The 12,153-nt window shown below is 47.3% G+C and overlaps 1 protein-coding gene across 3 annotated transcripts in view; it reads right to left on the reverse strand.

The window, feature by feature from the left end:
- SCAP (SREBF chaperone) overlaps positions 1-12,153 on the reverse strand; it is a 59,169-nt gene that overhangs the window by 28,948 nt on the left and 18,068 nt on the right. For 2 of the 3 annotated variants that reach the window (XM_063162228.1, XM_063162144.1), the window contains exons 3-4: positions 9,257-9,383; positions 5,370-5,527 (exon numbers count right to left, since the gene is read on the reverse strand). In XM_063162228.1, coding sequence (XP_063018298.1) covers positions 5,370-5,527; positions 9,257-9,383 — 285 coding nt within the window. Of the gene's footprint in view, positions 1-5,369; positions 5,528-8,584; positions 8,627-9,256; positions 9,384-12,153 lie in introns of those variants that run through there. The other variant, XM_063162322.1, reaches the window with a different exon arrangement.

Genomic DNA, 12,153 nt, shown 5'->3' on the forward strand with positions numbered 1-12,153 from the left:
TTCTCTGGAGTCTGACCCAGTATTCTCTGGGTTCTAACCTGGTGTTCTGTGGGTTCTGATCTGATGTTCTGTGGGTTCTGACCCGATGTTCTGTGGGTGATAACCTAGTGTTCTGTGGGTTCTGTTCTGGCGGCTGTGGGTTCTGACCCGATGTTCAGGGTGCCTCTGGGTTCTAACAGCACCAGGAGCCCCCGATGGAGGCTCCGCTCCAGACCCCGGCTCCAGTCCGTGTTTTGCTCCCAACCAGCGGGCCCGGCCGCCCCAGGGCGCCCTCGTGTGGCGGCGGCCGGAACTGCACCGAGCCGCGGCTCCGGTAACGCCGGGGCTCACCGGGCCGGGGCTCCCCGCAAACCCGGGACCGGCACGGACACCCCCGAAAACTGCAGCTCTGGGCACAGGGAGCACTGCACAGGCAGGGACTGACCCATGGAGTCACTGGCAGACTGCAGGGAGTGAATAAAGGCAGCTCTGGGCACAGGGAGCACTGCACTGACCCAGCTGCTGCGGCTGGAGCTGCATGGTTACGATCAGAACTCTTGGGAAGGATGGAAGTTTGACAAGGAAGTCCCACAGATATGTGTGCTTGGCAGAAAGGTTTTGGAATGTGCAACCTGATGGAGGAATAGAGATGGAAGCAAGTTTTGATATAGAAGAAAAGAATTGCTGGGCCAGTCTCACTGGATAACCAAGGAGGCAAAGGGTGTGTTAGTTAGAAGGGGTTTTATGGCTTAGAGCAAAGGATAAACCCACCACAAACAAGAAGTTTTTACAAAGCACAAAGATAGCACTGGCAAACAAGTCAGCAAAGTTGCAAATAGAAAAAAAGTCTCAGAATTTTCCACTGCAAGAAAACTGAAAAACAACTTCTGGCTTAAACTGTAATGTACTGACTTTTAGTGATTGGAGAACAGTGACATGAATGTGGTAATTATAGCAGTTATGATAGGCTATAGATAATAGTTAAGGTATAGATTGGTTCTGCTGTATGAAGATGCTTAGCAAAGGAAGGTATATAATGCATTGTAACCAAAAGCAAAGTATATAATGCAATGTAACCAAAACCAAAGGGTCTCCAGGCCGGCCTGCAGCTGAAACTGACAGCTGTGGGCACAGCTCTGTCACCCACCACCCTGGACTGCTGTAACACCTTGGATACAAGAAACTGCATTTTGGACACAATAAACTGCATTTTGAAGAGCCCCTGCAGTCCCACATCCCTCATTCAGGCTCTTACAGAATAATGTCCTTAATTGCACAGCACCCTGATCTGTCAGCCATCCCAACACCTCCCTACAGAGATTGGAAGGGAAAAGGAAAGGAAAAGGAAAAATGAGAATTTCACACCAAATTTATTTTCCAGAGGCCTTCCTCCAGCTGGAGTGATGCTCCCTCCAGAAGGACTGACAGCCCAGATCTGCACAGTGGTGAAATCTTGCTCAGTATTGCTAAGGTGCCAGAGCATTTGAGCTTTCAGCTGTTTGGATTAATATTTGCTTATGGTCTTTCCCAGTAGTTTTGCAGTGAATATGAGTCACTGCTTCAGAACGCTCATCTCTTCACTCTGGCTGTCACAGGGGGTGGAAAACATTTCCCCTGAATGTAACCTGAATTTTCATATGATTCTGGAATCAGCTTTGAGTTTCATTCCAGCTGTGATGCCCTGGGGCTACAACCAGATTGTTCTGTGCTACACACACATTTGGCCAGGTTATTGGTCAGGTTATTGCACAGCTGTCTAACACTTGACATGGTGAGCAAGGACACGTGAAACGCTGAACTTCACTGAGCAACAATGGGCTAAGAACCATGAATGGAAGTGAGGGGAGTCACTGACCCATCACTGCACTCCTCCAATCACTGCAACTGAAAAATCAGCTCCAGGAGCTTTTCTTGGATCTCATTTGCATCCCACCTTTCCTATGATTTTAACATGAGGGGAACATCCTGATCTACACAGACTGGTAACAACACAAGTGAAATCACTTGTTTAGGTTGTCCTCAGCCACCATGAACACTCTGCACTTAATGCTATACCTTGTCACTGTAGCTTTTTTTAAATCAGTAATCATTATGTATCTATATCTACATCCATCTATTATCTATCTATCTATCTATCTATCTATCTATCTATCTATCTATCTATCTATCTATCTATCTATCTATCTATCTATCTATCTATCTATCTATCTATCTATCTATCTATCTATGTATCTATTATCTATTATCTATCAATCATCTATCTATCTATCTATCTATCTATCTATCTATCTATCTATCTATCTATCTATCTATCTATCTATCTATCATCTATTATCTATCAATCTATTTAATCTATCTATCTAATTATCCATCCATCCATCCATCCATCCATCCATCCATCCATCCATCCATCCATCCATCCATCCATCCATCCATCCATCCATCCAGATTCCTTTGCCAGCTTTAACACAGGCACCTCCACATCTGCAGTGTTTATGTTGTAAATAAATTTACAAGTTATGCTCTAATCCACTGGCACTTCTTCAGTTTTGTACTGGGGAGCGTTTGCGATGAACATCTTCCATCTGTGATTTCCTGTCTGTTTAATAAATAATGCACTTTATAAAGACACCTCGTTTGCCATCGCCAGAGCACGTGGGCCAGAGGGAGTCCTTAAATTCAAACTGCTGCCAAAGTCTGAGGCTAAGGCCTGCCTGGCTCTGGCCAATCTCAGGAAGGTGCTTCAGGATGGCAAATGAACTGCAGCCTCTGTGAGGTCCCTCTCCAGAAGAGATCCCTTCTATAACTACAAACAACGAGCACAGACATTCAGAAATGGTGATTTGCCTTTGGAACACTCCCTGCACAATGTGCACCCTGTGGCTCACAGCAGGACACCTGGACAAGGCTCAGCTGCCAAAGGAAAGCAATGGAAAATACACTTCCAAAAATGGTGTTTATGGGGACCAAAGCTTTGGGGGTGAACATTTACAGGAGCTGATGCAGGGATGGCTCTGGAAAGGGCTCCAGGAGGAGCAGATGACCCTGGTTTGGATTTTATCAGCTCTGGAATGTGGCAGGGATAAGAGCTCATGCTGCAGATAAGGCCAGGCTGCCATCCCTGTGCTGGGGGATGCTGAGGGTGCACAGTGACACCAAACCCACAGCTGGGGCAAGGCACAGACCCAGGGCACTCCTGACCTTTGCACAGATCAGTGCAGCCAGTGGAAACACACCCATCTTAACATCTACACCAGCCCAGGGACACTTAACAACCTGCAGCTCCCTCCTGGAATATAAAATAATATCAAAGATACATAACAGAATAGAAAAGAATAGAAAACAGAACACAAAACAAGCCAGTTTGCATGTAAAAAAATTATTCCTCTCAGCTTTGTTACCGGCAACAAACAAGAACTTCATTATGAATTTTAAGGTAATTGCAGACTTTATCTCAAAATTAGATGTTTCCTGAAATATCTGGATGCATCCCCAAAAAGGTAACCTTGCCCCAAGGTTTAGGTCTAAATGCTGAAGTAATTTTCTCCTGGTGGTGTGAAGAATAATAACAAAAGTAATAATTTTGTTTCTGTGTTGCATCAGTGCTCATCAAGGGCAATGCCAGGGGAGATAATGAGAATACAATGAGAAGACAAGGGAGATAATGAGAGCACAGCACAGGCCTGGGAGCTCGTTGTTTCTGCCTGGAACTGGCAACAATGATTATCCCACAGGATAAGGGGGAGAGAACACGGCCACAAGGTCAGTGCCAAGGCTGGGGGAGCTGCCAGGGAGGGGAAAACTGAGCAAATCTGAAAAGCAAAAATGGCATTTCTGAAACATGACCTCCAAGGGCAGCAGCTGGGGGTGAAGGAGGGGTCCACAAAAGGACAAATCATCAGCTAAATTCATCATTAAATGATGAATTTAATACCCTTTCTGTTAACAGCACAAAGATAAAGACCCCACATGGGGGTAAGAAAGGATTTCTGACACACCACACACCCAGCCAGCCCAAAGTGTCTGTGGGGTGACACACCACACACCCAGCCAGCCCAAAGTGTCTGTGGGGTGAAACACCACACACCCAGCCAGCCCAAAGTGTCTGTGGGGTGACACACCACACACCCAGCCAGCCCAAAGTGTCTGTGGGGTGAAACACCACACACCCACAGCCCAAAGTGTCTGTGGGGTGACACACCACACACCCAGCCAGCCCAAAGTGTCTGTGGGGTGACACACCACACACCCAGCCGGCCAAAAGTGTCTGTGGGGTGAAACACCACACACCCACAGCCCAAAGTGTCTGTGGGGTGACACACCACACACCCAGCCAGCCCAAAGTGTCTCTGGGGTGTAACGCCACACACCCAGCTGGCCAAAACTGTCTGTGGGGTGAAACACCACACACCCACCAGCCCAAAGTGTCTGTGGGGTGAAACACCACACACCCAGCCGGCCAAAAGTGTCTGTGGGGTGACACACCACACACCCACAGCCCAAAGTGTCTGTGACTGAAACACCACACACCCAGCCAGCCCAAAGTGTCTGTGGGGTGAAACACCACACACCCAGCCGGCCAAAAGTGTCTGTGGGGTGAAACACCACACACCCAGGCAGCCCAAAGTGTCTGTGGGGTGAAACACCACACACCCACAGCCCAAAGTGTCTGTGGGGTGAAACACCACACACCCACCAGCCCAAAGTGTCTGTGGGGTCAAACACCACACACCCACAGCCCAAAGTGTCTGTGGGGTGAAACACCACACACCCAGCCGGCCAAAAGTGTCTGTGGGGTGAAACACCACACACCCACAGCCCAAAGTGTCTGTGGGGTCAAACACCACACACCCAGGCAGCCCAAAGTGTCTGTGGGGTCAAACACCACACACCCACAGCCCAAAGTGTCTGTGGGGTGAAACACCACACACCCAGGCAGCCCAAAGTGTCTGTGGGGTGAAACACCACACACCCAGCCGGCCAAAAGTGTCTGTGGGGTGAAACACCACACACCCAGCCAGCCCAAAGTGTCTGTGGGGTGAAACACCACACACCCACAGCCCAAAGTGTCTGTGGGGTGAAACACCACACACCCACAGCCCAAAGTGTCTGTGGGGTCAAACACCACACACCCAGCCAGCCCAAAGTGTCTGTGGGGTGACACACCACACACCCAGCCAGCCCAAAGTGTCTGTGGGGTGACACACCACACACCCACAGCCCAAAGCGTCTGTGGGGTGAAACACCACACACCCACCAGCCCAAAGTGTCTGTGGGGTGACACACCACAGTGCCACAGTTTGGTTCAGCAGCCAGACGAGCCAACGCCCGTCCCACCCGCAATCCCGTGACAGCAGCAGGCAGGTGTGCCCCAGCAGCCCCGGGCTCACCTGTCCCTCAGCGCGTGGTTCCTGATCTCCTCCACCAGCGGGAAGACGCGGCCCAGCGGCGAGCGGAACGCGTCCACGGCCAGCAGCTGCTTCTGCCACGGGGACACGGTGGCCTTGACAAAGATCTGCTGGATGTAGGCCACGGGGGCACCCACGTACTGCGGGGACACGGGGCAGGGTCAGGGCATGGCCGATCACAAACACACACAGACACACACAGCTGCCCCAGGGTCCTCCTGGGACGTCTCCTCAGAAAAAGAATTAAAGCAATTATTATCTCTCTCTCTGTAACTCTGTTTACAGACATGATTCTCCAGAGTGTGCTAGTCACAGTTTGCCAGAAGATTCCTAAAAACCAATCTGTGGTGGTGTCCACACTGACCCCATGATGAGGAAAGAGATGAGAATGCTGCCTCCATGTTTCAGAAGGCTGATTTATTATTTTATGATATATATTATATAAGAAGAAAATTATATATTTAACTATACTAATATTAATATTAGTATGGTTTGATATTATAGTTTAATATTAGTATAGTTTACAGTTTATAGTTTAACTATACTATTAGTATAGTTTAGTAGTTTACTATACTATAGTATAGTTTAATTAACTATATTAATATCAATATTGATATATTAAATTTGTAAATATTGATATATCAATACTTAATATAGATATATTAATACTGATATATTGATATTATTTAATAATATATTTAATATTGATATATTAAACTATACTAATATTAATATTAGTATAGTTTAATATTGATATATTAAACCATACTAATATTAATATTAGTATAGTTTAATATTGATATATTAAACCACACTAAAGAATAGAAGAAAGGATTTCATCAGAAGGCTTGCAAAGAAAGAAGTGGGATGATAACAAAATGATAACAAAAGCTTGTGACTCTCAGAGAGTCTGAGACAGCTCATTGTGATTGGCCATTAATTAGAAACAACCAACATGGACCAATCACAGATGCACCTCTTACATTCCAGAGCAGCAGATAATTATTGTTTTCCTTTTCCTCTGAGGCTTCTCAGCTTCTCAGGAGAAAAATTCTGGCAAAGGGATTTTCCAGAAAATATCATGGCTTTACCAACCAAGTTTTAAGTCCACCATTGTTTCTATAAAACTGTAGATTTCTAATAAAAAAGTGTCTTTTCATACCTTCTAATGACAGAATCTCTGTATCAGCTTTGTCTATTATTGTAAATGTGGACAACCCTGACGAGGGGAGAGAATTATGTATCTGACTCTATGTTCTCAGAAGGCTCATCTATTACTTTATTACACTATATTACAGTAAAGAATATAGTATATATAGTATAATATAGTATAATAAAGTGATATAATATAGTATAACTACGTGATACTACACTAAAGAATACAGAAAATATATTTAGTGAGTGCTAAAAAGATAATAATTGAAAACTCAATTGGAAAATTACTTAGAACTTCATAATATCTCACTAGATATACCTTCCTAAATCCCTCTGGTTTTAAATATTCCCACAACTGGAGAGCTCCCAGAGAACCAGAGCAGGGACGGTGTCACTGCCATATTTTCTGGAAAATTCCCTTTGCCATGTGGAATCCCAAAGCACCAAAAATATTTCTCTGTCTGCTCTGGGAGGAGCACTGACTTTGACCCTCATTCATAGAGAAAGTTTCCTAAACTTCAAGATAGACTGGAATCCACAAGAGTGTAAAATAAATTATGGAGAGTAGCGTAAGTATATCACTTAGTGAGAAATTTAAGATTTTTAGTATACTGTAAATAAAAACAAAATAGAAAACACAGAATGCTATCCTAAGTTTCTTCTTCACACTTCTTCCTCCTTCTTCTTTAAATAGCATTTTGTAATTAACTAAAAAAGTCTGCATTGCAAGCTCTTTAAAATCAATTATTAAGTTAAAAAAATAATCTGTCAGCTCTTAATTAAATAGTTTAGTCTTAAAAACCTTGTAACAAAAAATTGTTAACGATTTTGTGCCTTTTAATAAAAAATTGCCAAACTCACAGTAATGAAACTGTCTTACTAAGAAAAAACAATAAACACTGAATTCCAAACATAAACTATTGTCTCAAGTGCCTTCAAACCCAAAAAATCCCAACAACTAAAAGCCTCATAACTGCCATATTTTCTGGAAAAATGCCCTTGCCCAGGATTTCTTCTCCTGGAAAGGGGAGAAGCCACAGAGAAAAAGGAAAACAATATTATCTCATTTCCTTCTCCTGTGTTTTGCTGCTTGGGAATGTGGTTGGAGATTGTTTGTCCAACATGTGAATTATTTTTACTTAATGACCAATCCTTGTCAGGCTGTGTTGGGACTCTGGAGAGTCACAGGTTTTTCATTACCATATTTCAGCCTTCTATCTGTATCCTTTCTCTGTTCTTTAGTATAGTTTAAGTATAGCATTCTTTTATTTAATATAGCAACATAAAATAATAAATTAGCCTTCCAGACCATGGAGTCACATTCATCATTTCCTTCTTACCACAGAAGGGCTTTGCCAGACTCTGCTCTCCCTTCCCAAATCAGAGGTGGGACACGACAGGACTCAGCAGGCAAGAACAGAATGAGTCTGATTCTCTGTTTGTGCTGTGGGGACCTCGGAGCCACCCAGTGCCACCCCTGCCATGGCAGGGACACCTCCCACTGTCCCAGGGTGCTCCAAGCCCCAATGTCCAGCCTGGCCTTGGGCACTGCCAGGGATGCAGGGGCAGCCACAGCTGCTCTGGGCCACCGCGTGCTGGGCAGCCCAGCAGGGCCGTGTCCCCTGGCCGTGACCCAGCAGGGCCGTGTCCCCTCCCCAGTGTCCCCATGATGTCCCCACAATTTCCCCAGCATACTCACCCAGTCGGGGTGCTCCCCGGGCTGCACTCCCTGCTCCCCAGTGTCCCCATGTCCCCATGTCCCCATGATGTCCCCAGCACACTCACCCAGTTGCGGTGCTCCCCGGGGGCTGTGTCCCTCCCCAGTGTCTCCATGATGTCCCCCCATGTCCCCAGCACACTCACCCAGTCGGGGCGCTCCCCGGGCTGCATTCCCTGCTCCCCAGTGTCCCCATGATGTCCCCAGTGTCCCCAGCACACTCACCCAGTCGGGGCGCTCCCCGGGCTGCATTCCCTGCTCCCCGGGGGCTGTGTCCCTCCCCAGTGTCCCCACGATGTCCCCACGATGTCCCCAGCACACTCACCCAGTCGGGGCGCTCCCCGGGCTCCCCGTGCTGCATTCCCTGCTCCCCAGTGTCCCCATGATGTCCCCAGTGTCCCCAGCACACTCACCCAGTCGGGACACTCCCCAGGCTGCACTCCCTGCTCCCCAGGGGCTGTGTCCCCAGCATGGCTGTGTCCCTCCCCATGTCCCCACGATGTCCCCAGCACACTCACCCACTCGGGGCGCTCCCCGTGCTACATTCCCTGCTCCCCATGTCCCCACGATGTCCCCAGCATGGCTGTGTCCCTCCCCATGTCCCCACGATGTCCCCAGCACACTCACCCAGTCGGGGCGCTCCCCGGGGGCTGTGTCCCTCCCCAGTGTCCCCATGATGTCCCCAGTGTCCCCAGCACACTCACCCAGTCGGGGCACTCCCCAGGCTGCACTCCCTGCTCCCCAGGGGCTGTGTCCCTCCCCAGTGTCCCCACGATGTCCCCAGTGTCCCCAGCACACTCACCCAGTTGGGGCGCTCCCCGGGCTCCCCGTGCTGCATTCCCTGCTCCCCAGTGTCCCCATGATGTCCCCACAATGTCCCCAGCACACTCACCCAGTCGGGGCACTCCCCGGGCTGCACTCCCTGCTCCCCAGGGGCTGTGTCCCCAGCATGGCTGTGTCCCTCCCCATGTCCCCACGATGTCCCCAGCACACTCACCCAGTCGGGGCGCTCCCCGGGCTCCCCAGGCTGCGCTCCCTGCTCCCCGGGGGGAGCGTAGTCCTTCAGGGGGGTGCTGAACTCCACGGGGCCCGTCCCTGGCAGAGGCAGCTTCAGCAGGGGCGAGCTGGGGGGACACAACCGGGCAACGCTCACTGTGGAGGGTCGTGGGCTCTTACAGGCAGAATAAATTCAACGTTTCCTGAAATATCTGAATGCGTCCCCAGAATGGTAACCCTGCCCCAAGGTTGAGGTCTAAATGCTGAAGTCATTTTGTCCTGGTGGTATGAATAATAATAATTAAAGTAGTAATTCACATTACTTTATAAAATAATAATAATGACAATGATAATTATAATAATTATAATAATTATAATAAATTTTGACAACAATAATAAAAGCAATAGTAATAAAAGCAATAATAATAATAATAATAGTAGTAGTAGTAGTTTAAAAAATGAGCAGGCCCGCTGGCAAAGACAAGCTGTGCAGGACAGAAGGCACAGAGAGAGGGCTTTGGCTTCCATGGGACACAAAGCTATTCCAGAGTCCTCCTCCCCTGGACAGGGATGGAAAAGCCCTGGCAGAGGAGAAGGGCAGACCTTGCAGGGCCTCTCCTGGATTCCTCCACCCCACTGGCTGTGGCAAAAAGCACGGCCATAGCTCAGTACCTGTGCATCCCACCCAAAGCCCAGACACTCCCTTGTTCCAGTGGCTGCTGCCCTGCCCCAAAGCCTTTACAGTCCTCTGCTCTTCCTCATTTAAATTCAAACTATTTCCAAAACTTGTCATTAGCTTCATTGGTCCTCAAAGCACTTTTAAGAGCAGCAGTGAGACACCAGAACTGTGAAATCTTGATCCTCTTGCTGCTTTGCCACCACAACCTCTGGTGATCGTAGCTCCTATCCCACAACAGAGCTTTCAACTTTGAACTACTCAAAAATTGAGGAAATGAGGTTACAGAGAGTTTAGAATCAGATTTTTACTTCCAAATGTTCTCAAAAGTGGTTAAAAGCAAATCAGAATTGACCTGGTGGGAAAAGCAGGGCTGCTGACACACAGAGATCCACAGAGGATCTGAACTGTCAGCACCAAACTGAACTGGAGATCAGAACTTCAGTCTTTTGGTGGCCCTACAATTCCTGATATATTTTCCTGTTTGTAGATGAATCTTGTGGCAATACCAACACATTAAATAGAATGGCCTTGGAATTGTTTTCCTGCCCCCTTCATTAGGGATTGCTTGGATCATCAGAGGCCGTGGAGGAACAAGCAGCATCTAAACACAAGGCCTCAGAGAGAACAACAAACAGCTGGAAAAGAACAATGAAATCAGAAGCCAAGCTTGTCAGATTTGCTCTTTATTGCTCTGACAGAAATACTCTAATTATTAACATTTCCTTCAGCAAGGGCAGGGAAGAGAAAAAGGAACAATAAGATCAAGCATAAGTGATAAACAAAGCAGAGCACGTTCCACAGATGATTGAGGAGGAATTGTTTTCTCCCTAAATGATTTCACTGTTGGCAGCTGTGTCCAGAAATCCAAGGAAAGCACTTGAGATTCACAGAAGGTGCTTCTGCAGAGGGGTATTCCCTGTGAGTCACCCGTGAGCTGGGAGGAGTCAAAATAAATGTTTTTGTAGAATTTGAATCATTTTCAATCGGAAAATTCTGTCTGTATCCTTTCTCTATTCTTTAGATAGCATAGTATTGTATACTATAATATAGTATATATTATATACTGTATTGGTTTTAGTATAGTATAATAATATAATAATGTAGTATAATGTAGTATAGTACGCTATAGTATGATATAGTATGTTATGATAGGATAGGATATGATATATCCTTATATATTCTAATATAAATCAATTGGTCTGATTGTGGAGTCAGCTTAGATTTAGTCTGACTGTGGAATCAGCTCAGATTTAATTCAGATTCGGTCTGAGTGTGGAGTCAGTTCAGAGTTAATTCAGATTCGGTCTGATTGTGGAGTCGGTTCAGATTTAATTCAGATTTGGTCTGACTGTGGAATCAGCTCAGATTTAATTCAGATTCGGTCTGATTGTGGAGTCAGTTCAGATTTAATTCAGATTTGGTCTGATTGTGGAGTCAGTTCAGATTTAATTCAGATTTGGTCTCACTGTGGAGTCAGTTCAGATTTAATTCAGATTCGGTCTGAGTGTGGAGTCAGTTCAGATTCACCCCAGGTGGGATGAGCAGCTCTGCTGTGGGACCAGAGCAGGAGGGGACTCTGGATTCTCTCTGAGCTCTCAGCCCTGGTCCATGGCTCAGCATGGAGGGGAAAGGGGCTGGCCCTGCTGGTTTGGGACTCACCTCCTATTTTTTTTAGTATAGTTTTAATGTAATACATATACCATAAACTAATAAATCAAGCCTTCTGAACACAGAGCCAACACTCTCGTCTCTTCCCTCACCTGACAAGCCCTGTGAGCACTGTCACAAACTGCAGCAGGAGGAGGAGCAGGCAGAGGTGCTCGCCCAAGCACCGACAGACTGTGAAACAGCTCAGGGGGCCAGGAGAGCCCCAGGCACATGCAGGCACCGAGGGCAGAGGGAAGCAGGAGCTGCCAGGCTTAGGGAACAGGAAAGGAGCCGACCCATGGCATGGAACCAGCTCCCAGCAGGACAAGCTCTGGGCCTGGCTGCAGCCAGGACAGAGCAGCCTGGAATGCCCTGCTGAGCAGGGAGGGATCTGCCACCAGGGTCCTGCCACGGGGCTGGCAAGGCCCATGCCTGGCACCAACAGGGCCTTTTTAGCCTTGGCAAGGGCACCAACAACCTGCTCCTGAGTGGGTGTTGGTGGCTGTGCCCTGCTTCCCTCTCACAGGGCTCCAAATTCTGCCTGGAAAGGAGATTCCCCTCTCCTGTGCAGC

The sequence above is a fragment of the Melospiza melodia genome, chromosome 1 (assembly GCF_035770615.1).
Source record: "Melospiza melodia melodia isolate bMelMel2 chromosome 1, bMelMel2.pri, whole genome shotgun sequence".
NCBI classification, from domain to species: Eukaryota; Metazoa; Chordata; class Aves; order Passeriformes; family Passerellidae; genus Melospiza; species Melospiza melodia.